Source organism: Cotesia glomerata, linkage group LG5, assembly GCF_020080835.1.
Source record: "Cotesia glomerata isolate CgM1 linkage group LG5, MPM_Cglom_v2.3, whole genome shotgun sequence".
Lineage (NCBI taxonomy): Eukaryota > Metazoa > Arthropoda > Insecta > Hymenoptera > Braconidae > Cotesia > Cotesia glomerata.
The window spans coordinates 27,546,643-27,574,121 of NC_058162.1; the positions used below are offsets into that span (position 1 = coordinate 27,546,643).

At 33.7% G+C, this 27,479-nt stretch overlaps 2 protein-coding genes across 9 annotated transcripts in view; one reads left to right on the forward strand and one right to left on the reverse strand.

The window, feature by feature from the left end:
- Positions 1-70: 70 nt before the first annotated feature.
- Positions 71-1,937, forward strand: LOC123266388 (neuferricin). Its single transcript, XM_044730646.1, has 6 exons — positions 71-158; positions 225-518; positions 911-1,051; positions 1,129-1,315; positions 1,413-1,727; positions 1,782-1,937. The coding sequence occupies exons 2-5, from the start codon at positions 233-235 to the stop codon at positions 1,591-1,593; spliced, it is 795 nt and encodes a 264-aa protein (XP_044586581.1). The 5' UTR covers positions 71-158; positions 225-232; the 3' UTR covers positions 1,594-1,727; positions 1,782-1,937.
- A 6,918-nt stretch (positions 1,938-8,855) lies between these two features.
- LOC123266383 (insulin-like growth factor-binding protein complex acid labile subunit) overlaps positions 8,856-27,479 on the reverse strand; it is a 77,561-nt gene continuing 58,937 nt past the window's right edge. For 4 of the 8 annotated variants that reach the window (XM_044730635.1, XM_044730634.1, XM_044730632.1 and 1 more), the window contains 2 exons: positions 27,102-27,155; positions 10,455-12,298 (listed from right to left, as the gene is read on the reverse strand). In XM_044730635.1, coding sequence (XP_044586570.1) covers positions 10,601-12,298; positions 27,102-27,155 — 1,752 coding nt within the window. In that variant the 3' untranslated portion in view covers positions 10,455-10,600. Of the gene's footprint in view, positions 10,328-10,454; positions 12,299-27,101; positions 27,156-27,479 lie in introns of those variants that run through there. The other 4 variants (XM_044730637.1, XM_044730631.1, XM_044730638.1 and 1 more) reach the window with 2 other exon arrangements.

The window sequence follows — 27,479 nt, forward strand, 5'->3', positions numbered from 1 at the left end:
TTGTAGAGTTGGTAGACCTAACAGCCACGTGTTTATTGTTACTTTCTTCAATCGACAATTACAGTAGCTATTTAATCTCCGTACTGTCAATAACTACAAGTGCTCTATGTGCTAAATTATTTATACTATATTTAATTATCAATTTTTGGCTATTTAAAGTAAGTATAAAATAATTAAAAATTATTATTGTTGATTAAAAAAATAATAGTAATTGTTTTTTTTAGAAAAAAAAATGGCTCACAAAGTAAAAATGTGGATCCCCGTGATCCTTGCAATTGGATGGTCACTTTATTTAAACGAATGGTCTCGATCAATCACCGGTAAATTAATCTACGGTGATTATATTGGAGCTTATAAATTATATATGGGTGATACGGATAAATTATTTAGTAAAAGTGAATTAGAGAAATTTAATTCCCCGGAGAGTGGTTTGTACTTGTCAATTTTGGGACAAGTTTTTGACGTTTCCAAAGGAGAACAATATTACGGCAAAGGAAATACTTATCATGCATTCTTAGGTAATACTCACTAAAAGTAAATAATGCTTATTTATTTTTTTTAATTAAAATCTACTTTTACTTATATAATTAATAATTTATTAGAAAAATTGATAAAATGAGTGATAGTTGAGCTTTCATATTTTCTATGACCTAAATAATTACCCGTTATAGTACATTAACAATAAAAATCAGTTTAAATAGTAAGCAATAAAATGTAAATATTTAAGTTAACTGTCAGTGTTTTTATTTTAAATTGCTGATACTGAAAAAATTACCGGTTATAATCAGGTTAATTGTTTAGTTTGTTTTTACATTTTATCACAAAAACAATTTAAGTAGATTATATAATTCTAAAATTTATGTTAACGAGGTTTTATAAAAGAATATTTAATTTGTATTTTATTTATAAGGACGTGATGCATCGCTAGCCTTTATTACTGGAGACTTTAGTGATAAAGGATTGACTGATGATCTGTCAAGTTTGACAAACAAGCAAGCCAAGTCATTGGACAATTGGTTAAAGTCTTACCATGACAAATATTTATTTAAAGGTATACTATTAATTATTATTATCATTGTTTTTTTTTTATAGTTTATTATTATTATTAATAAATAAATTATTTAATAGGTAAACTGGTTGGTAGATTTTATGATAAGTATGGAATGGAAACACCAGAGTACCATAAATTCTTGGCGAAGGTCTTGAAAGCCGAAGTTGAGGTATTGGAAAAAGACAAGGTCAATAAAATATTTCCTCCTTGTAATGTCGAGTGGAATTTCGAAGAAGGAACCAAGTTTTGGTGTACCAATCAAAGGTATTTTTATTGCCTAATAAATTGTAAATTATTCATGAATTATAATTTGAATTTTTTAAATTTCGTAAGAATCAACGCAATGTAATTTGTGTTTTAGTGGAGGAATATCAAGAGAATGGATAGGAGTACCAAGGCAGTATTACGAGAATCCATCTTTCCCACAGAATAGGTGTGCTTGTGTCGATTTGAAAGGCCAAGATTATCTAAACAATAAACCCAACTTCCGAGAGTACAAAGACTGTGCTAAAGACGCTCTTGTGTGTTATGTTAAAAATTAACTTTCATTTATTTATAATAATTCAACTTTAAATTTTTAATTTAACAGACTTACGGTGATGGTTGAATTGAACTTTTTTTTTTTAATTTTTTTTTTTTTTTTTATTATTTCTAATTTTCTACGAGAATAAATAATTTATCATGTTTTATATATAATGTGCAGATTTAATTTATTCTCATTCTCTTTTTAAATTTCAGTGCAGTTGATGGTAAAGAAGATTTTTACATTTTCAGATGTGAATAGCAGCGAGCTCTACTTTATTATTTATACTGATAGTTGTTATGTAGAATTTTATATATTAGATAAATATTCGACCAGAGCTGGGAATCCCAAAACATGTGATAAAGTTAGACAATGTCAAACAAAATTTTAAATCTTATTCCTGAAGACATTTAAATTAATAAAGTTTATGACAAGTCTATTTAAAATAAAAAAAAAAAAAAGAACAATCCAACATGATGAAGGAAAAAGAATTTAGCGATTACATTTTTTTTCTTTATATCTCGGAACATTGTTATATCTTATTCTGTAGCATAAATTTAAAAAGTAAATTTTCTATATATTATTAAACTCTGTTACTCTTGGAACTCATTGTGAATTCTCTTTCTGGGTTTTTCGTCATCTCAAACGAGATATCCCGACAATGGTGAAACCACAGTGATGCAAATTGCGTCCAGACGGACTCTCGGCTCGGCTACTACCACTAACTGTGTCCTATCTCCTGTGTCAGGAGCTGCACTTGTATATAAAGTAAAATATACAGAGCCAGAGAACTGGATCTCTCTGTTGGTGTAGCATCAACGTCTTGTCGTTGGTTCGTTGAATAAAGTTAGCCACGTCGGATTGGTTTTCATTTGCTACTGCTGTCCAAAAAGTTTATCGTATTTCGTCAACATTTCCGACAGCCAGTGTTTTCATTTAAACCCTCTTTGCATTTATTTATTTTACCTTAAAATCTATTTGATTTTATAAATAAAATTATTGTTAAGTATTGAGGCCACTCGGTCCAATTAAATCAATGAGAAACATTATCATTTAAGTCAATCTCTTTGTATTTTAATGGCCTGATTAAAACCTTTATCATTTAAACAACAGAATTTCAATTGAATTTTAATTAAAACTGGGCTTTCATCATTTTCATCCAATTAATTCAAACTCTAATAATGATTACAATAATTAATTTGTAATTATGAATTCTAGCAGCGTGTTGAAATATAATAAATCTCATTATTGAAAAACAAACCACCAAATAATTATTCGATTGTTTCAATTTATTAAATTTAAATGTGATACAATTTATCTGAAAATTGAAAGTATAATAAAGATAAATTTTTACAACAACTAAATTAGGTATTATGAAGAAAAATAAAGTTATTAATTTATTTTTCCAGGTGACCTGGTGTGTAATGGGTTAATACTAACGGTTAACCATTCCAATAAATATAAACATAAGTATATATGTATGTGTTGATACGTGTCTATATTAGATATAAAAAAATATATAGAGGAGCGGATGTATCGAGTTGGATAAAACGAGGTGCCGAGTAATAGACGGCATTGGAGTAGTGCAACGTCGAGCAATATGTGCTCGAGCGTGAAGCACGTCCAGTCTGTGGAATTACGTCGAGTTTAGGAGTGTGTTGAAAGAAAAGCGTCCAGTATCCAGTAAATTTTTCAATTTATTTTAAGCTATAGTTTCCAGATTGATGATTAACTCGTTTACATTTATTTTTTTTTTTTTTATATAGGAATGAGTTGGGAGTGTGAGAGGAGTATTTTCCTCTCTATTTATCCGGTAATCCGAATGCCAGACCAAAAAACTGAATTATTTATCAAATAGTTAATTTGCATATATATTAGCAAGTCAGTGGTGGTTGGTTCTCTCATCTCTCTTCTGTGATGCTCGTTGAGAATGGCTCAAGAACGTCAACTTGACGTTTAGATATGCACCGACGACCACAATCAGGTTTTTTGCTCAACAAGAAATAGATACCTCTGTGCTTTTTAAAGCTTTTTAAATCTTTTTATTTATTCGAATCAAATAATGTTTGAAAAAATAAAAATTTGAATGAATTTTGTTTAAGAAAGTAATTGAATTAAAGTAAAAAATGGTTTATAAATGTAGTTAAGTAGCAAAGGAATTTTTTAGTGAGACTGCGTATAGAGCTATTTTAGTTGTTGGTTGTATATAAAATGTATAAAATGGAGATAACGGCGTAATAATAGGAGACGTCTTTTTGCAGGATATTAAACTTGCGTTGCCATCTAACCGCGAGAAACTTGAATCCAGACGCTCGAGGCTCTAGGGGAAACGCCCGATCCCGACAAAGAACAGAGAAGAGAGAAGAAGAGAGAAAAGGAAGATGAGAAATGAGAGAAAATGGCTCAACCCCCTGGAGTAGCTTACGGGGGCTACCAGGATCAACTCGGCTAGAATATGCGACTGTGAATTTACAGTGCAGGCTTTGAATTAAATGCTTTTTGCTATTATATATTATATATTATTATGTATTATATATAATAATGTTAGCTGACAACAAGTTTCTAATGTATACTTAATTACCGTAGAGTTGTAGAGTCGTGAGAAGTAAGGAAATTCCAACAAACACCATCAAGAGCTGGGTTTAGCATCACCATCTCAGCATCAGCAACACCATCAACACCCTAATTTAAGTGCTGGTGTAACTTTCATTATGATCGCGGTACCGAGTTAATGGCCCGAATCACGGAGGCTGTTGTTGATGCTCCTGATGATATAAGAGCGAGCCAACCATACTCGGTTTTACTTCTACTTCTGATGCTGCTGCTAGTTCCTGCTGCTACTAGCTGGTTGGTAATGCCGTGCGTGCCGTATATAATTTAACAAACTTACAACTTGCTCCTTATGCTTATGCTAATGCATATGCCTTGTACTATTTTTTATTCCTTTTTATCCTCAAGCTTTTATTTTTTATTTTATTATTTTATTATTACTTGCTAACCCTAATCCATTAATACTAAAAATATAATAAGAATAGTGTTAGAAATAATTACTCAGATATTGTTTTTAGCTACACACTGAATTTAACTAAACAATGTTAAACGACGGTTAAATTGACAGAAATATATTGTTAAATTATTATGAAAATCAAGTTAGCTGACATTTCAAAATTTTTAGAAATTTTTTTGATAAAAAAATTTCAATTAAACAATTAAAAAAAAAAGAAACAATATATCACATGTTAAAAACTTGAAAAACTACAAGTGCAATTTTTTTATAAATATCTTTTTAGTTGTAATTTAATTAAAAAATAAAAAATTTTTAGACGTCTGCTAATTTCAGTGTCATAAATTATTTGCAATAAAATGACTCTAAATTTGGACAATCGACACTTGATGGTGAAAGAGTTCAGCTCGACTAACTATAACAGAAAAATTATTAGTTACATCTAGTACTTTCAGTAATCATCAGCAGTATACTTTCACTACTTGATTAAGGGTCAAGGGGTAGTGGAAACATTACAAATACAGTCCTGTATACAACTTTTCTCTAAAATAAATCTAAATATTAATTTTAACAAATAGAAAATCACTCTTTTTTAATTAGCAATAAAAAGAGCCGAGTAATATAGTAATAGAGTCTGATTGTTTGATTGTGAATGAAGAAAGAACAAAGAAGTTATGGAAATGTAGGACAGAGTAAATCACGAGAGCGCATTAAATGAGTGACAAATAAGTCAGCAACAATGTCACACTCGCAATTCATCTTGACTCATCATCTTTTCATGTGCTGGTTATATGTAATGCTGGTGTGTCAGAAAAGCTCTATTGTATGCGTACTGCATGTTAGTAACCTGACATGTGATAATAGAGGAATTCGTGAACATTGCCGCCGATGACTACGCTAAAGATCTATTCGCGAGACGACATTAATTTTACCGGTACTAACGAGTGTACCATCTATATATATAAGTATATGTGGATACCACGGAATAGCACATGTCTGAAGCTAAAGGATGAGATGAGGTTAGTAGAACGAGCTTACACACGTCTGCTCACGGTAGAACAGATGGAAGATAGAAGATAGAGTGATGCCTGGGATGGTAACTCGGCATTAATTACTTCCGACGCATCGCTCTATCTAACTCTATCTATGCGAAATTCCATCGACCGAGGCAGAGGCAGAGCCAGTCTACTCACCCTGCTTCTCCTTCTGTTGTTTTCCTCTTGTAGAATTACCATCACCTACACTTTCTCTTCTAATGATAGTGATAGTGATAGTGATAGTTTGACCGGTTCGCCAATTCTCCCCAAAGGCTACGGAAAATCCTCTACTGTATCAACGCAGTGCTTTGTTCCTCTAGAACCTCCTCTTACTCTTATATTTTTATATTATTTTATTGTAATTGTAATTTATTGAAAGAGGCCGTAGGACGTAGTCCTCTAATGGCCAAAAGTATATAATACAGAGCATACATAATAATATCTTATTAAATATTAAGTACAAATCAATATAATATCAAAGTAAAAATCAAAAAGTCTTCATAAGCTATTATTAAACAATCAGAATAGATTCTTATAATGTTAATTTTAATATTGATAGGTCTCTCTCAATGTCAATTTTAATAATGAATGCTGAAACAAAAACAGTCTTATACAATATTATTGCACAGGATAGCAAATAACTTAATTGCACTTGGTCAAAAATGCAGAATAAAAACAATAAATTTAGATATTTTTATATAGATTTATTGATTATTTATCGATAAAGTTATTTATGTACAAAATAATGCTGAGAATTTTATAATTATTACATCGTATTATTTTAATAATACACTTATAAGTAAAACCTAACATTACATTTATAAATAAATTATTTTACTTTTTTTTATAATTTATAATTTATAATTTATAATGATAAGTAACGAAATTTATGAACAATGAGAATTTATTTACACAATTCTTTTTGTTCTGATAAAACAAAATCACTAGAATTTTTTAAATAATTTATTATTACATATTATATAATACCAAAACTCTTATCGATAAAAGGACTTTTGATATTTATTATTATTATTATTATTATTATTGTTATTATTAATATTATGTAGTACATTTACTATTTACATTTCCACGTATTCTAATACAATATTTTGTGGTTAAAAATAAATAATTAAATTTATGAAATAGGATTATGTGGCACGACAGCCAATGCCGAATTTTTAATAATATTTAACTTTTAGTTTTACAGTATAGAGGTGTGCATAAAGTGTGTTAAATACAGTAAAGTTAATTTAATTAACATGGTAATTTTAAAATGGCATTATATATTAATTTTTTTATTGGTTTTAGGATATTTAATTGTTCATTTAAGAACAAATACGAAAAATATTTACAGGGGAATCCCTCCAGGCATTTTTACTTATTATTAAATTATATAAAAAAAAAAAAAAAAAAAAAAAAATACTTTATAATAATTAAAAAGGGAGTAAAAGCGACTTTTTAATAAGCAGGGTGGTATTTAGATAAAATAAATATTAATAATAATTAATTTATTAGATTTGTTTGTCGGTAAAAGTACGATTGCCAAGGAAAATAATTCTCGGGATTTACAGTCTAAATTATTGCTGCATTAAAGGCGACAGGTCCTTGGCAACCTACCAGGCACTGATTTTTACTAAAATTCCAGCTATCGATAATTAAACTCGACAAATATTTTATCCTTTTTTGTTTCAATATTTAATTTAAGGTCACATTATAATAATTTTTATTTAAACCTTAAATATACAATATAGAAACAAATTGTTTTTTAAATTTTAGCCTTGAGGGAATCACAAGACGATTAAATTTTGTACATTACGAATAATAATTATCGAAGAATAAAAGATTAAATTGCTTAAGATTTGATTTTATTTTAAAAACTTTGATACTCGTTCGTTTTAAAAGTTTCAGTATTGCTTTCTCATTAAGGCTTCCAACGATCTCTCCTTAAATATCCTTTCGATTTTATTCAAGTTATTTAACAAAATCCTAAAAACACCTTCAAAGATCAAAATAATATATTTTATTTAAAAAGCAAGTTTTTTTTTGTTATGTTTTTGTAGCTAACATTCGTAATTTTGCCGTAGATTTATTTATTTTTTTTTATTTTATATAAGAATATAAGTTTGAGACTATATTTAGGATACGAAAAAATTTTTATCAATAAACTTTAGGATTAGGTACGTGGAAGATAATACGATGTGCATAAAAGATTATGTATTATTATTTATTTTTATTGGGTAATTTGATTAAATAAATAATTAGCAAATCAAGAATGTAAGAAAATAAAATAATTCCAGAGTATATTTTGTTATTATCTGGTCGAATTTTAAATGCTTTTGTACAATAAAAGTTAACCAATATTTTTGAATGAGCTCTTGTCGATTTTGACTAGCATTAAAATCCATTTGATTGTATTAAATAAAATAAAATGGATGAATTTGTATAACAATAAATCGATAAGTATTTAATAATCAACTTAAAAATAGTTAATAATAATAATAATAATAATAATCTGAGAGGAGTACCAGAGACTACGCACCGGGTATAATTATTTAATAAAGGATATTAGTTTAAAAAAGGTATTTAAATGGTGAAAAGAGACAACAGAATAAATAAATGGATTATTCTGGTTGAAGGAGCTGGAAATAGTTGGCGTAAGTCGCATTCCATTGGATGGGAAATCGAGCAATTCGATTGCCGGATCGCGGTCTAAAGACTTTGCTGCAAGTAAAGACAAGTACTGCTGCTGCTGCTGCTATTGCTTTAAGTTAACAAAGAGCAGCAACATTCGATATAACGATAAAACGATAGAACTAACAGAGAATCAAGAGTTTTAATAGCAGCAGCCAGGAGAAAATATAGAAAGAGAAAGATTGGAGATCTAACTTTGCTCTCTACTCCTCTACTCAACATCCACTGGTTCAAGGTGCAGTCACCTCTTTCCTCTTTCCTCTTATACTCTAAACCAGCAACCAAGATGGCCGTGGAATTCCAACGAGTACACTCACCAAGAGAAGCTATATTCCTATATTCATATATTCCTATATTCCTCCGGGCAGTGACGGGACAGTAGCTCATGCTATTACATACTTTATACATATAATATTTCAAAGTATAATGTACATTCTGATGATACTACATTTGCCTGTTATTCGCTGAGAAAAATTTATTCTCTCTATTTTATTTATTTAGAAAAATTTAAGACCAACTTTATCAGTGCGTAGTCACTGATATTATTTATTTATTATTATTTTACGCGTGAACACGTCTCTGGTACATATTTATTTTGTTTTTCACATCAAGGTCTTTTCTACAATACCTACAAATATTTTTTTTTTTTAATTTTGACATATAGTCTTTTTTATTATATGTACTTAATTATTAATACTCTCTTTTAACTTGAGAAAATAATCATACATTTATATTTATATATTTATCTGTTTAAGTAACAAAAACAGATTCAATATTATTTATTTATTTATTTATTATTATTATTCTCTTATGTTTGTATAATACAAGACCCAGAGGTAAACAAGTCCTTTTTAAAAATTAAATTCCCTCTTTTAGACCATCATTTTTGTTACTGTTCTTAAATTAAATAATATCAATAACAATAATAATAATAATAATAATAATTTAAATTACTATCTATCCCGCTATCGAACCTACTCCTTATAGAAGAATATCTTTCTTCCTTGTTATTCTCAACATTTAACATTCTCATTATCATCCATTAACGTAACATCCGCAAATAATTACACACACTTACACATATAGTATATATGTAATATATAATATATAATTACAGAGTGACTCACGACATTCCGGTGACATTTAAAATAAATACCCGAGGAATGTGTTGTCTTATTAGACGTATTTCAGTCTTGACTTTATACCCGGATCCCGTGATGAGCTGCCTCGGAAGAATTCACCAGTAGTACTAGTATCATTAAATTTGAAAAAAAGAATGAAAAAAAAAATATTGAAAAAAAAAAAAAAAACAACCAGCTAGCTAGCCCATTAACTCTTTCTTTCTGTTTATTTCAGTTGGTTGGCAATTTGACACACTCTCATTGTTTATCTTGGACTCTGAATCTTGAATCCAATTGGTATTGATACTGGGGTAGGTATCCTCTTAAAACTCGATTCGGAATAAGGAGGGAAGAAGCTCTGTGCATGGATAACCATCAATATCAGTCTTGATTTTATTTTCGGCAGTTAAATTAAAATCCCTAGACTATAGATAGGATATTTATCTATTCTCTGTATCCAGCGTTGCTACCCAACTGGTCGTGGATCTCAAGTTCCATTGGCTCATTGTTTCTGTGAGGCGGAAGCGGAGGTAACTCTCGATCACGGATACTTCGTTCCCGTTCCCGTTCCCTCTCTCTGTCTCTGTCTCTGTCTCTATCTCTCTCTCGAGAAGGATTACTACTACTACTACTACTACTAGCATTGTCACGTTGCTCCCGGTAATAGTAAGAGGAAACTGTCGAGTGACCGTTTATCGGTAAAGTAGGATACGATGATTGAGGACACGGAGGTGAGTGTTGCTTCTCCCTTTGGGATGATGAATGATGCTCGTCGTTGACAATGCGACAAGAGTCAGCCCGAGCCGGAAGAGCTGGGGGATTCCGTCTTAGCGAATGACTCATGTGTCGTGCAGATCCATTGCTGGTTATCACAGAGTTATTGTTATCGATCGGAGCCGAGGTTACTGCTGAGAATATGTTGTTCGTTGAGGCTGCCGAGTTGTTGTTGCTATTGTTGTTATTATTGTTGTTGTTGTTGTTATTGTTGTGGTTGTTGTTGTTGTTGTTGTTCCTCTGATGATTGACCGTTGAATGCACGGGCAGCGTGCCTGGTCGACGCATTTGCCGGGCGGTTTCCCCGTCAATATAAGTGAAACCCTCGGCCGGAGTGGTCCCACCGTGAGGCAAGAACCAGACTCCGCCATTCCCGGGGCTCGCTGCCCTAAGCTCTAGCTACAGTTCCGTCACCGGAATTGGCTTTATACCAGGTGTAATTTGGTGTGGGTGCTGGACATGCTGGAATTGCTGATGTTGAAACTGATGCTGTTGCTGGTGTAGTTGATGGTGTTGCTGTTGATGCTGCTGTTGCTGCTGCAGGGAGTGAGCTGGGTGCTGTCGGTGATGGTGAGCTCCGTGGGTACGGACAATGTACTCTTCGTCGGAAAATGTCTTCTGATACTCGTGTTCCTTTCGGGATATCGCCCGGTTCTTCCACTTGTAATCCTTTAGGGCGTCACGAACACGCTTGCGACAGCGGTAGTAGAGGAAGAATGCCATTCCAGCAAACAAAGCCAAACCCGCGGCACACACAGTGGCTATAAGCGCCTGCTTTCTGGGATCTGAGAAGGCACAACCCAATTCATCAGGTTCCATACCCTTTAGCGGTTTACCACGGGATTCATTAGGTTCTGCGCAAATCACAGGACTTGAATTTCGAGCAACTAAAACTTCAGCCAGCCACAGAAGATTACAGTCACAAACGACCGGATTTTCACTCAAATCAAGTCGACGTAATTCACCCCACGCTACTAAAGATTCTGGAAAACTCGTAAAAGCGTTATCCCGTAGCATTAAGTGACGTAGATTCGGTAAACCGGCCAGTGCACCGTCTTCCATGGTAGTTAGTCGACGATTACTTTTCAGGATTAACGTCTCAAGATTACCATTATCGGCAAACGCACCACGCTCCACTGTCGTCAGTAATTTAGCTCCAGATATATCCAGCTTCTTCAGATTCGACAAACTTGTAAATGCACCAGAGCGAAGCATCGTAAACGAATTTTGCCCGAGAATTAGTTCCTCCAGCCGGCTTAATAACGATAGCTGCTTTGTCGGGACTTCACGTAACTTGTTGCCCCCGAGTTTTAGGGATCTTAATGAATCCAGACCCCGAAAAGCCCCCTCGCTTATGTTGTCCAGCCCGGCATCCATTAAATCTAACACCGCGAGCCGTTCCAGGCCTTTAAAAGCTTCATCCGGAAGCGCTGAGAATCCATTCAACCCGATGTGTAGCTCAGCAAGAGCATTTAGGGGCGCCAATGCCGGCGAGGGAATTGACTTTAACTGATTGTCGTCTAAATACAAGACACGTAGGGCGCCTAACTTTTGAAATGCGCCTGGCTCGACTTTTGAAATCCTATTCTGTCCCAGATCAAGCTCTTCTAGCTTCGTTAGTGAAGTAAACAATCCGTTGGTCAACGTTTCTAAATAATTGTCGCGTAAATTAAGTACTGTAAGAGAGACCAAACCCTGGAAGGTTTTTTCGGTCAGGGCGGATATTTTGTTGTGTTTAAGATGAAGCTCTACGAGATTCTTTTGGGCGGCAAAACTTCCATTTGGAATGGTAAACAAATGATTGCTCGAGAGGTCGACATTTTTCAGGTCCCCATAGAATTGGAAGGCTGCTGCGTCTACCATCCGTATGCGACTCTCCTTGAGGACTATCCTCTGCGTCGAGGGATTAAGCGCGATTGGAATAACATCGAGATTAACGCCTACACAAGAGACAACGAGGGCTTCGTCATCACAGGTACATCCGCTCGGGCAAAATGCTGAGTTTGCTGTTGCGAAAAGACTCACGTTTATCAACAGTATCAGCTTCCAACTACTACTCCAACTACTCGAGCTCCACCCACCAGGGGTCTTTGACGTCTGTAACAAAAAACAATAATCCATTAGCTAGACGTTAAATGTCACCATGATAAAATAAAATAAAAAGAAAAAATATATATACCAATGTGTTGTTGTAGGTAATTTAATTATGAAATGTTGATATTTAAGTGATAAGTCTCGTGGGTTATTAAATGTTGGATCATTAGTGTCAGGTATAAAACGTGACAGAAGGATGGAAAGAATGAAAAAAAAAAAAAAAACAATAACGTTTTAAAAAACATTAGGTTATTAAGAAAAGATAACGCGCGGGTGTGGCGCATACACACCATCATCCAGAGTCTAGGTGGTAATATTGCACTTGCGCGTGGGGAAATCTCCGTTCTCGGTCTACATGTATATATATATATAACTCTCTTGTTCGGATATTCTCTTAGTACTGGTTGGTGGTTCTTACTCTCTTCACTTTTCCATACATCCAACACACACAGAGAAAGACATGCACACCAGCCAACCAACCAACCAGTAGTAAAATTTTCTTCTCTCTTTCTCATTTCTCTTTATCCCCAGTGTCTCTTGGAAAGTCTAGCCCCATTACTCATTTCACATTACAGCTGCATTACGTGGAGTTACGGAGGTTCGTCCTGATTCAGCGACGATTTAATGAATCCCGGTCGTGGCACACCGCGACATTATTTATTGAAAATTCAAGTACCGAGTCTGTTGGGAAAAAGAGTCTCTGAATATAATATATACTTAAAAATTCCACCTGCATCAATTCGCTTGAGACTTGACAAGACTTTAATTTTATTGGTATTATTATCATCGTCATCATCATCAACAACAATACAAGAGATACTTGGATTGATATATCATGGATGTGAGTAGCAGCACTAGCAAGTGTTATCTTTGGTTAAGAGTATGCAGTGCCGCAGTCAGCAGACAGATACGTCTGTCAAGTGTTGAGAATAACGTCTAGAGTGCACTGACCGTGACAAAGACCTTTTGTCTGGTGACGAGAGAACGCGGGTAGCACGTGCTCATCTTGCTTACTCTCAGCGAACTCAGTCATCTCACTCATCCAGTCACAGCCCCTAATATAACTCACCCTCACCCTCACCCTCTTGATATTTCAACCCAGCTCAGCTCTGCTAGCTAGCTAGGTATATTGCTTACAACTCGGAGCAACCAGAGAGAGCTAACTCCCTTGTAATGGGGTAAGGGTGTTACGCTGCTACACAGGGATGTAAGTGGCATTATACGTGTGGTGCATCCAACAGATAACGGGAAAGTGAAGTATACACACAGCTAACCCGCCAACCAGCTCTGATCCAGATGATATTGATAATGATGATGATGATGATGATGATGTTGACGACGAGGTTTCTCGTAGCATCGCGAAGCTACTAATCATGCCTTAGAGGATAATGTCAAGTATATACGTGACGGATTGTCATCATGGATGTTGTCTGTCTATCTACTGCTGCTTCTGCTGCTGCTGCTGCTGCTAGTGATGTATAATGTACTCTTTACATACCAGGGCTAATTATCAATCTGTTTTAATCCAAGTGACGTTTATAAAACACTAACAAGGGATTTCATTCTGTATTGGATCGATATTGGATTGCCTTAGTGAGGATAATTGAAGCGATTGTCCCTCTTGATCACTTTGATGGGCAGCGCCAACTGATGAAAAGTCCGTTTGTTGAGGATATACGAGGATATACGAGTATACAAGTGGGAATGCCATCAGGATATAGAATAGAGTGGGTGAAAATTCGATAAATCCTCTGTTGTAGGATTGTAGGGTTGTTTTCTATTTCTGTTTCTGTTTCTGAAGAATAGAGGCTTCTTGAGCACTGAAGTCGTTGCTGTTTTTTATGAGAAAAAGATATTTTTTGTAGCCCGAAACTCTTGGATCTTTTTGTTTTTACGTTTTTGTCGTTTTTGTCTGGTGGGTTAAACGTAGATACAACCTCCGGTGTCCCGGGAGCAAAGAAGTTAACCAAAGGAGGAAGATTACTAGCGAGGGAGTGTCGAGGGGATTGGGAAATCGGATTACCGATGGTGAGGCTGCAAACCGAGCTCTTTGCCATAGTAGTAAAGAAAATGGGTTCGTTGGTTGGTTGGCTGCTCTAGGACCAAGAACAGTCTTAGGTGATGAAGCGATTAAGGAAAACTCTAATTGTAAGTAACTTTTATTTTTATTTTTGTTTTAGTTGTTTTTGTTAGGGCGTGAGTTTGCCAGGCGGTCGTTCAGTTTATTCAAGTTAACTTCTTCAATTCGGTTCATTAAAATGACCTAAAACATTTGGTCTATAAAATCGATAAATCATTACAATCGAATGAGCATTAATTTCCTCACCGTTTAAACTTTAATGCCTGAATAAGTAGAGCTCGAGGAAAATGAACAAATAAATAAATGAAGAAATGAAAATTATTATTATTATCATTATATAAAAGAGTTTATTGGTCGCGGTTATAATTGCCGGTCGTGACGTTATTATCGGTCTGCCTAATCGTCCATAATTATCGCGCAATTTTACGGTAATCGCGTGACGGTGAAGGAGGTAAAGGAGGTAAAAGAGGTAAAGGGTAGCAAAGCCTCGCCTACGGAATGAGGATACCAAAGACAAAGAGAGAAAATAGTAATAATGTGGTTGCTGCTGGTCGTTGTGTCGGTATGCCAGAAAGAGTCTGCCCGCGAAATTATGGATCCGGAGGAAGTGCTGAGGGAGATTGCATTGTCTTTTTTTTTTTTCATTATTTTTTTTTTTTTTCTAAGGTAATAAATTACATTTTTCTGACCGCAGATTCACTCGTTTGTTAAAGTCTGCTCAGACTCTGAAACGGTATTTAATATTTACCGAGAAATAAAGTTTTTTTTTTTTTTTTTGTTTTCTTTCAGGCATAATCCAGATGAATGGTGAATAGTTAATGATTTTTGAGGACAGTGTAGATCGTAAAACTTTTTCAGCATTCTCCGGTGGTGTACTTGCTGCTACCAGGTATGGAATATTATTCTATTATATTATATTATGTTGTTATATATCTTGGTCCTCATCGTCGTAGTCGTAGTAGTCGGTTGGGTGAGAACTTAGTGAGCAGTTTCTCTGGAGCTCTCAACGTTTACGTTATTACGGCACACCCGCGTACGACGTAAATCCGTCGGGAAATTCGCTTTAATTTATGCAAGCCGTAGAATGTTTTATGCGCCGGCACGTACTGCCTCAGTCGACGTAATCACTAGGTCTATACCGGTGAATGATGCCTGTGAATGTCGGCCAAGTGTATACACAACCCCCCCCCCCCCATCCTTTTATTTTTTTTTTTTTTTAATTTCATTTCTTTTTTAAACAGAACAAATAATATGACTGTACAATTGAGATGTAAAAAACATTATGTCAATCTCTATTCATCGTCATTTTAACTATTTTAATAAGCTCATTTTTATAATTAATAATTCTTCTTCAACTACGAGTTACGAGCCGAGAAATAAATAGACAGACGAGCCATCTCGAAAACTAGAAAAGTTCTTTTAATATGCAATCGAGGTTATATTTTTAACCAGACATACATACACACACACACACACACTGTGTTGATGTTAAATATTACTTTGTTTTTTTTTTTTTTACCTCGTTCAGTAACTCTGTCAAGCATATTGAAGTGAAAGACAAGGAAGGATGACATAAGCGGGCAATTTATTGGGCTATTTTCTTATATGTCGCTCGTAATACCAAAATCACAGACAATATATGGCAATATCTGAAGAATATATGTAGAGTATAGGGTAGGAGTCGGCAAAACATATTGAGAGACCTCTTTTATGAGCCAGATTCATCGAACGTTTAGTATCTGGTACGTTTTTTTTTTTTCATAAATAACGATAAAAATAAAACAATAAAAAAAAATATGCCTCGATATTTCCAATAATCACAGTATAAACTATAAAGTATAAACATTTGAAATATTGCAACAGGAACAAAATAACAAAATAGCTTCTCATAAATTTAAAACAAAGTAAATCCGAATCAATTTTGTTCCTTCTTCCATAAAAGTGATGAATTCGTTGGCTAGCAAGCCTGGCAACTTTCTCGTTAAATAACAAACTTATTAATTTTATTTTTCTTCAGCCGTTTGTTTTTGTACTTTAGCGATCACTTATTGCGAGCTTTCAGAGTCGGGGGAACTGGGGGAGAGTTGAAATACGAGGAGGACTATCGATCTCGGCGAAATTCCGAGTCCAGGGGAGTGTTGGGTTTCCCAAAGACCACTCGAGCGTAACAGTTTGAAATTTTTTCGCTTAAACCATGACACGCGCATTGTTTAATTTATAAATTTATTTTAGGAAATAGTTTTCTTTATGGCTGCAGGCTCCAAGATTATAAATCCCGGAGTAGCATACCATCTACCAGACGAGCATAAAATTAGCGATGCCTAAAATCATCCTCTATTGTAAAATAGGATGCATCTATGTGTGCAAATCTTGTTCTTGAAGGAGAAATAGAAAAATAAGAAAAATAAGAAAAAGTAGTTTGAGGGCTGAAGCCAAAGCATCTTGGAATATAAAGAGAAGAAGAATATAGTAGAGAGAGTATGAACCTGTGTCGGTGGTTTTCCTGAAAGATATACATCCTCCTCGGTGGCCGTTTTCCAGCATCTAAACCTAAATTCAGGGTTTATTTTGGTGCTCAATGCTCCTGCTGGTCTATCGAAAATTTAGCTCTCGACATAAAATTCAATGGAATGCACACGCGTACGTTTTAGAGGTTCAATATACGAGGGGGAGGATCCGAATTCATCCCAACAAGAGGAAAAGAAAGAAGAAGAGACATTGTTAGATAGGATACCAGAGTAAGTAAGCGATAGGATTTTAAGATTTTAAGATTTTAAGATTTTAAGAGAGAGATTTAAGCTCACTAGCGCAGTGTATAGTGCCGAGAATTCGTTGAGAGCATAAGAAACGGTGATGGCATCCCCAAAGTCCTTGACTTCACGAGTCGTGATTCTCCGTTACCCTTTCCCCTATCCCCTATTATCCCCTATCCCCTTTTCTAGCGACAATAAAAAAGATTGGGATCGATTTAAGATTCCAATTTCCGGGAGAACGCTCAAAAAGAACCACTTGGGGGTCACAAGTTCCGTTGGAGCTTGAGGATACGCTCAGAATAACCAACGGGAGAGTTACCAGACACCCTCCAAATTGCTATCAACTCCTTCTTAGATTTTTTTTATTTTTTCCTCATCAGATTTCATTCCAAGCGTTTAACGCTTCTAAAGCTTCCGCCTGATTTTTCATATAATATATGTAATATATGTACTCGAGGTATTACGGGGACTCTATGATAATATTTTATAAGGGAATTAAATATTCATTTGAGCTCGACCTTATGCTGCCATCAAACTTGTACCTCTTTCTCTTGTTGGTTTTTATCATTTATCTCTTGCTCTGTCTTTCTATCCAAAAGTTTCTCAGCTCTGCTCTGTCGTTGGTTCTTGTTGAAAGTAATGCGCTTTGGCGTACGGCCAGTTTCTTATGCCAAGCTCAAGCTCCTTCTTCTCCTTCTTCTCCTTCATCTTTTTTTTTTATTCTTCCTTTTTTTAAAGCAAAAAAAAGAATTGTTGGTTGTTTTGTTCTTTTCGAAAAGTATTATTACACCTACGGTGTGCGGATAGAGAAGGAAAACCTATCCTTCGTCGTCCCTCGTCCCTCTAATGTCAGGAAAATTTGACTTTTTAGTTGTTTGTAATTGACTAAAAAGTTTTCACCAGCAGTCGGCAGGCTTAGTAGACTCTTGGGTGAAATTAAATTTAACATTTATACTTTAAGAGCAGCCAACTTATACCATTAAATAATTCACAACTCTTTTTACCTGTTGAACTTCCCGGTAAATAATTATGTTATTAATTATTTAGATGTAATTTAATATTTGAATTGCAGAATAAAGTTTAAATTTATTTATCTTTTTTTTTTCTTCGTCTTGTTCTTGTTATTTCTATGGTTTGTCTGTTAATATTGAGCCCCTACTTGAACTTGAGTTTGCTATTTTCCTTGGGAATTTTTTTTTTTATATTTTTTTGTCCGTCTTATTTTAGTTCCTCATTTCTCGGAGAATTTCTCTACAAAGCCAATGCGGGTACGGCTCGTTGGGGCTCCAATTTATTCGTGTGTTTGACTTTCCAAGTTGGTGGAACGTCGCTTTTACGATACACGATAATCCACAGACCCTATATTTACCCTTATTCCAAGAACGACGAGAACGACGAGAACGACTTGAACGACGTGTAGAGAGTTCAACAGAAGAGGGTTCAAAAGAGACTAAGAAGAAGAAGAAGAAGAAGAAGAAGAAGAAGAAGAAAAAGGATAAGAGTTGATACACACCCTCTGGCGTATCACCAATCACAAATTTTATAGAGAAACTATTTTAAAATCTCACGTAGATCAGAAGCTTTAAATTATAAAATTAAACGATTGAGATAATATCGGTGGTTAAAAATAAGTCTGAGGAAAGAGATTGAGAATGTAGTCCGTGGAGAAAATCTCGTTAAGGTGTTAGAGTCTTCTGGGGTCTGGGATCTGGGGTTGGTTAATTCTAAAGCATAAAGAGAAAGATACCGGGATAACGTTATATACAGACAACTCTGACTGTTGTATCAGCGAATCTCCAGGTATAATGCCCAGTCGCGTTTGAAAATTCTCTCTTGCACACACTAGCAGTCACCCGTTGATATGAACCTGCCCGGTGGAGGGGTACAGGAGTGGAATGAGAGAATGTATAACACGTTATGCGCGAACAAGATATAAGGTAAAACTAAAGCAAAAGAGAAAGAGAAATAAGATGATAAAGTGAGACGTTGGATAGATAAAAGTGCAAGTTTGAGAGAGAGAGAGAGAGAGAGAGATATATGTTATGAGACGGAGAATCCACCGTGCATGGAAGCATAATGGGCGTATAGTGGTTGGCTGACTGGTGCATTATTAAGTAGTTGAGTGCACGTTAGTCCCGCCAAGTGCTGTCGGCTTCTATCAGTACGCCAAGATAAGTAAGAGGGAGAAGGAACAAGAACAGGAGGAGAGAACTAGTATATGTATATACATCTAGGAAATGGAGATTGGGTTGTAATCCAAGGGTGAGCCTCCCGGCAACAATGAAAATTTCCAAGGCAGCGGTAGATAATTACGCCTGGTAATTGATCGCGCATGCGGGGAACCAGGATGAGTACCTACTACGACTATGAGTTATCCCCTCGTCCTCATTTGGGCTCCTTGAAATATCCTTAGCTGCTCCTACTCGACTGCCCTTAATCTCGGCCTCACCCTCGCTGTTACTACTACTACTACTACTACTACTAGTATGCTATCCTCAAGAAGATGGAAGATTCTGTCTTACACAGATTACACAGACGAAACCAAATGTATTAAGGTGACATGAGCGGTACACCCCTGGCAATCCTGTCGCTTTCCATCGCTCCTCCTGTCACCAACTGCTCTACTCTCTAGAAAGGTGGAAGGTAGTGAAGGTAGGCGTTGTTAGTGTCGCCTGAAAATTAACACGTCGTGGTAACGCGGTACTACTATAAACGTTCCGGATGCAGAACCGCAACCACCTCAAGATATTTTGGATAGACTACTGTTTAGGATACTCCTCAACATCCAACACATTCTAAATCCGGTACTTTGTCACTCAGGAAATTGTTTTCTAACGCTATTACAAACTGTTTGATCAGTTCATTCAGTTCAACTATACTGTTTATTTTATATATCAATATTAATTTATTTGTTAATAAATTTTAATATTTTTTCTTCACACAGTTTGATTTTATTTTTCAGAGTTAATTGGATTTCCCTTTATAACAAATACTTTTCATTTTTTTTTCTTTTAATAAACTCTACTCTCGAGTTGTAATAAAACTCTAGTGTGAATTTGAATTTAACCTGGGGCGTTTGAAAGTTAAGCAACTTTTACAAAAGGATGTTTTTTGTGACAATAAATAAATGAAAAAATGATTAATAATAATAATCAACTTTAATAAAGTTTTCTCAGTTGTACGGTTCATTGAATTTTATAAAAATAAACCCTCAAAGTTGGTCACATTTGATTAAAGATGAGCATTATATGATATACGATATTAAAAATGAGTTTTAACGATGATAATAATAATAATAATAATAATATAAGAAAATAAATAATGGAGCTTTGGATAAAGCCGAGTTGTTTATTATATTCGTTGACAAAATGAAACACACCGTAAAACTTTTAACTTTTACGCGATTATAAACTTTTTTAATGACTGAAATTGTGTGTCTAAAGTGTGTAGAAAAAGAGATGAGCAAAAGAGGATAGATGAGCAGGAGAGTGTTAGTTAATGTTAGAAGCGAGCTCAACTCGGGGACTCAATTCAATTTCCCAATTAATTCTCGAATGCATTTGCTGAATCCCTCGTTAGCCTCAATTTTACTCCTCGAGATATTCTCTAATATAATATTCGATGTACACACAACACCCGCACCAAGTTATACACACAAGAGAGTACAACAAAATATCCCTCCTCCTCTTTCTTATTCATTACTGTTATCATCATCATCATCAACATAATCATAAACTTTTTCATCTCTCTGTACTCTGTATAAATTTGATGACCTGACCTGATCCTTCTTTTGCACAATTTTATACATTTTATTATTATTTTCTCATGACACAAACAGAGACAAACTGTTGGAAAGGTTGCCGGCTCTTCAGTAAACGAGACCGTCTCAGTAGTCTTTTAATTATCTTCCTACTTGACTCTCAAGTCAATTGCTAATTCCTTTTTATTTTCTTCTTTTATATTTTTTTCATAGATTAAATTACACTTTCTGTTACTTTCATTTATTCAATTAGTTACTTTACTTATTTAGCCATGAGGTGGTGCGTTATAGAAAATTTTCTCGCTGGAGAGAAGCTGTCACTGGTGTGATTAATAAAATTTCAATAATACACCGAGCATTAAGCCAGATAAAATCCAGTGAATTTCATAAAGTCAAGTAATATTTATCTCTTACGATCACATATAAGCTCAGATCCAGTGCAGTATAATATCATAATAATAATAATAATAATAATAATAATAGAAGCGGCGAGAGGAGTAATCCACCTCGTATAATTTCCCACAAGGCCATCATCGGACACCTCTAAACATTTTTCTTGAGAGATGAAAAAACCATTTATTTTTATTTCTTTATTTCAATAATAATTTATCTTTTTTTCTTTCTGACCTAAAATGTCTGGAGACTTTTTTTAATAATTTAATATAAAAAATCCAACAATTATTAAAATAATTACATATTTCTTGTATATCCGCTTAAACGCTTAAACGCTTAAACGCAATTCTGCGAAATCATTTAAAACTTTTTTATGAATAACAGTTGCGTAATTTTCCGGTCTCTTTATTTCTTTGTCTTGAAACATATATTTATATTTCTTTATTCTTCTTACAATATATGTCTGGGGTAATATTTTTTGTTCGTGTTTCATTGGTGTCTCTCAAGATTGAAAGTTGAATATATTTGATGGGAAGTAAGTAGCAATTTCAGCAAAGTCCCTCTTAAAAGTTATAGAGAGGTTTTGTGATTGCCATGAAATTCTTCAGCCGATCCTGAAGCTAAAGCTGAAGAAAAGGAGAACTAACTGAAACAGTGAGTTTGAGTTTTAGCTGAAGACTGAACAAGAAAAAGTTACCGAAAAGAACAGAGGAGAAGAAGAGCCTGATATTTGAATCCCCTTTGATTAAATTTAATCCCAAATTCGTTCGATTCGAAGATAAACGAAATAAGATAAAAAAAAAAAAAATAAATAACCTCGAAATAAATGAAGGGAAGAATAAAAAAATAAAAAAATAAAAACACTCGAGCACTCTCTACCAGAAACAAATATAAAAAAGTTAAAATCGATCTTAAGCTTTATATATTAGAGGAAAAGTAAAGCAAAGGACCCTCATTGATTCGCACCAAGAATTCGGTCTTTGATCTCTTCACAACGGATTTTCTCGATTACAACATTCATTTTACCGGTTGTTGATTTTTGTCGGTACATATTTTCCTCCTTTTAATCCCCATCAATTTTTATTACCCAAAATGAATTTTATTTTTAATAAATTAACACAGTGACCTCATTCGAGTCTTGAGAATTAATTCACTCGGTTTAAAGTCTCTATACAGAGGGCATAAGTTTCTTCTTCTCGAGCTGGCAAGGCCATTAGTGGTACGCCGAGGAAGAACATGTGCTCACCATCAATGTGATAAATATCACACATCATGCATTTTACATGTGTAACGTAATTTTCATCCACATCTTTGTCCTCTATTTTTTTTATTTTGTTTATTCATTTTTTAATCATCACCGTAAATAATATCACGACCCTGAGCCAATTATTAAAGTTTAAACATTATTTTTAATGTCTTTTTAATTACAATAACACATGGTCGTGTTATATGATCACAATCTTATTCTCCAGATAAGTATTATATATTATTTCCGCTCGGTAGTTTTTAATTCTTTAAAGGTTATCCATTATTATTATTATTCTAATATTAAAATTTATATTAAAAGGAGGGTATAACATTTTCGTAGCATATATTGATATTCTCATCATTTTGATATTCACTTGAGCGAGCATTCAAATCGTATTATATTATGCAAGCGTAGCTTTCAAATATATATATTTTATAATAATAATAATAAAATAAAATGTATAAATGTAGGAAGAAAGTGCGTTGCCCGGTCAACGAGACAGTAAACGGTGAACAAAAACAAAAACAAAAAAAAAAAAAAAAATAATTTTTTTAAAAGGTCGAATTTTGTAAATTTTTTTTGGGATATTCTCCACTCGGCTGACTGACTCCATTTGTTTTACTTTTCTTTCCCTGGTGTATATAAATATCGTGCTGGACTGTTTTTCCTCACGACTTTCGTTTCATTCCTGACTGGACAAAACGAATCGGAGGATCAATGGCTGATTTGGTCAACCGTACCGGCCAATTTCTTCTTTTTTTTTTTTTTTTTTTTTTTTTCTTCTTCTCCTCCTCTAACAACCCCTATGACTTATGTTTATATATATATATTTCTTTTTTTATTTTTTCTCGACTGTCTAGACTGTAACGATGACGTAGTGGAAGATTAAAACCCAAAGAAACTAAAAAATTCAACGATAATCTCGATTATTGATTTATTTTCATAATTTATGAGCACATATACTTTTTATTTTTTTATTATTAAGGCAATCGATGTTGCTTGAATATTATTAAAAAATATCTTTACCAAAAAAACTATGGAGATCTAGCTTTTAACCCACTAAAAATTTTCTTAATTAAAATAAACGGCTCCTAAATTAACATATCATTATTATAACTAAGTATTCTTATAATTATAAAAGAAGAAAAAAAAAGATTGTTCAAGTTAACTTAGAGCTTATGAGTTTTATATTTGTTGTTGTGTGTAAGTATAAGGTGTAAAGGTGTAAAAGTGTAAAAGTGTAAAAATGTAAAAGTATGCTCGGTTGTGTATCGTAGTATTTTGGGTTGTAGGTGTGTATCTAGTAGATACTTGGATTGCGCAGCGTCATCTAATAACTTTGGGAATTTGTTCCGGCACATGGATGCTTCGCTAAAAGTGGCAACGCCGGCTTTGGCCTGATTCTCCTGGTAAATTCCCGGAATTCACTGGCACATCCTCTACACAGCTCTGGTTGTGCTCTGCTTTGCCTCTTCTGTCCTCTATATCTCTTTCTCTGTTGACTCTCTTGTCTGGTGCACTCTCAACGTATCCACAATTATACACGTTTGCGTGGATTCGCGTGAATTTTGATGAAATCTCCGTAGAACATATAACGTAAAGCGTAGAATGTATACATTCAAACCGGTGATATGTACCTGCTCTGACTACTTCACTCTGTATTTCGTATTTCGTATTTCGTATTTCGTATTGCTAGGTAGTTTTTTTTAATCGAAAGTAGGTTAAAATTATCCCACGCTCATTCCTCCTTTCATTTATGTATAAATTCATACATTTACACGCGGTATATATCATTATTACTTTGTCAATTATAATCATCATTGTTGTTCAAACAAATATGCACCAATATGTCAGTTAATTTCGTTCCGATATTTCTCCAGCACAATCACGGAGTATAATTTATTCATGTAACTTGATTTTCATATTTTCGTTTATTAATAATCATCAAAGATAAATTAGTTTTCACTAATGAAAATTTTAACAATAAGAAAGATTAAAAATACCGCTTGTATAATTTGCTTTACAGTATTGATCTTTTTAATGCTTTTGATAATAATATTATTAAATAAAATTTACGATAGTAAAATCGTAAAAATTCCAAGTATTTATTTCTCGTGTAGAATCAGATGTAAGGTAAAAGCCCCAATAGATGATCATGTACTGGTACGTGATCATCTATTGGGGCTTTTACCTTATACAAAAAAAAAAATAAGGTAGAAGTGAAAAACGGTTCAACTGCTGGGTATTCAGTGGAATGGATAATGATGCCACTAAAAGAAACCCAGACGAGTAGAGCTGAGAAGATTCTCCTTAGGATGGAACACCAGAGGGCCGATGAGTATCCCCAACATTATTCTTCTATTCCGTCTGCCGTTTTTTAGTTTGTTCCTTCTTTTTTATTTATTTTATTTTTTTTTTTTTTTTTTTACCCCCAGCAAACACTGAAGAGTTAGGAGAGTTGGAGGCCGTACGACAAATAATAATAAGAACCTGAGAAGCTTCTAAGGACTTTTGTATAAGATGAGTGCTTTTTTTTTTAAACTCACTTTTCCTTTCTGCTCAATCTTTTATCATTTATATTAGGTGTATATCACCCTCCCCTGAGACCACCAGAGACTTTTAATTTTTTTCTTCAACCTCATTTATTTTAATAAATCTCCATGTATTTAAATTTCACTCTCGATACTTTTTATTTATAACCTTTTTTCGAATAACGGAATATTGAAGAAATTCGTCTAAAGTGACAGTAAAATGCAATAATAAAATAATAAAATAATAAAATAATAAAATAAAATAAAAAGGGTTAAGTAGAGAAAGATTGTTTCATAAGAGAGCTGCAAAGGACGTGAAAAGTCACTGACAATAGAAAAATTTATCTGATTTCAAGTATTTGTTCTGTTCAAGTCGTCGAGTCTGTCAGCGGCTCTGATATATAGTAACTCTTAATACAATATTTTCTCAAGTTACTAAAAATTCAATTTGTTTAACGCCAGATTTGTTTAACAGTTTAAATTTACATAATTGTTACTTGTTTTCTTCCAACAGAATTTTAAGTAACACAAATATTTTAAAAAAAATTTTCGGTTGGTTATTTTTTGAAAATAAGCCTGATATAAAATTAACAGTGAGAATTAATTAAACCAGGTATTGAAGGACGGCATCAAAATAAATAAAAATAAATATAAATGAATAAAATGAAAAGTATGTGAGGAGAAATAAAGATAGCGTAAAGAGAAACATCAGATAAAGCCTTGGAACAGAGAATGTAGATTTTATTTCAATGGAACGAGCCGGAATAACACATCAAAGGATCCACTCTCTTTCATTCTCTATCATTCTCTTTCTTGTGCAAAGACCGGACTGCTGGCTCTACTGGCTCTACTGGAAATCGGGTTGTAGTCTAGGGGTTTAAAGAGGATGAGGATCAAGATATACTGATGATGGTGTGCGTTAACCAATGAGATGAAAATGTTAAGAAACACCAGAGTATCCTATTACACCCCCCAAGAGGTACAGCAACAGAGAAACGGAAGTAATAATATACAAAACAAGTTCCTCCTGCAATCATACTATATAAACATTTACAAATTAATTCACTTTTACAATTTGAATTGTCTTAAACTCTCCCTTAACTATAACGGGTAGTTGTTGTTATTCAAAACATTCCCTTTATTCTTCTTCTTTATTTTATTCCATCTTATTTATTACTGTAATATTTTTATTCGATTTTACGTTAATTATCTTTGTAATTAATTGAGAAAAAAAAATAAAATAGAGACTGGGTATATTTTTAAAAGATTTATGATTTTGGTGTTGAATTAATCTGATGGGTTGCGTGTAAATGACAGAGGGTTACGTTTATGAATTATCGAAGGTGCGTGATCAAAGAATGGTGGTTCATGAACTCGGTCGAGGGTGTGGACGAGGGTCACTGAAAAAATGAGGGAAAAATCAAGGCGATAACACCTAACCAACCTCGAACAACTTCCAACTACAGCTTCGAAAGAGCAAAAGGGAGTGCCCTTCAATCAGCCGGATAAAATTGATAAAATGATAGTGTGTCATGGTGTTGATATCGCCATTTATTTTTATGTAGAAATGCAATTACAACTATGTTTTCACGAACATATATATATATATATATGGATAAAAGTTTTAAAGCCCTCGATCAATCTGTGACACGATATATAATATATTATAGAGTATTATTCTGATTAAACCTTGCCATACCTTCGTCAGTTACAAGTGAAGCTAACGCTTTATTTATTGTAATTTTTTCACACCCTGTACCAACAACATTATACACACTACATTCCGCTATTTATTTCTATTCTACCTAGCTATTCCTACATACATACATACATACATACATACATACATGCATACATACATACATACATAAATATATCGCTCGTAGTATATTTTAACATTCGTAAGTAACAGTTTGATAAATAAACGGGAGATACCAAGAGTACAAGACTTGGAGAAAAAAAGTACTTGTGAGTAATGACATACTTATTTGTTTGAACATGTATATGTGTACAATAAAAGTCAAATAAATTTAGACTTACCCTTTGAGGAGTGTTTCTGCAGGCGTTTGAGCTGGATCTCGTTTTATTCTGTAACAGAAACAGAAACAGAATAGAAAAATTTTATTTTATTTTTAAAAATCAATACACCAGTTTAACTAAAATTTATCGCTCTGTCGATTAATGTTATACAAAACATTTTAAGTGTAATTGAACATTGCCAGCAAAAGTTATTAAACCAAAGTATTTATTACCGACGTTAAATCATTTGTTTTGATTACCGATTTTATTTTTGTAAAGATCAAACAATAAATTGAATGCGTAGTTGTAAAAATAACAACCCTGGTAGGTATATACGGAAAATTAATTCAAACTGATAATAAAATGAAAGTTTACACACAAAAGTATTAAATATTATCG

What these genes read in the sequence shown, in the direction of transcription:
- LOC123266388 (XM_044730646.1), top strand. Translation starts at nt 233, where the DNA reads ATGGCTCACAAAGTAAAAATGTGGATCCCCGTGATCCTTGCAATTGGA. An exon ending in TACTTATCATGCATTCTTAG is followed by an intron (nt 519 to 910) that starts GTAATACTCACT and finishes TTTATTTATAAG; the next exon opens with GACGTGATGCATCGCTAGCC. An exon ending in TTTTGGTGTACCAATCAAAG is followed by an intron (nt 1,316 to 1,412) that starts GTATTTTTATTG and finishes TTTGTGTTTTAG; the next exon opens with TGGAGGAATATCAAGAGAAT.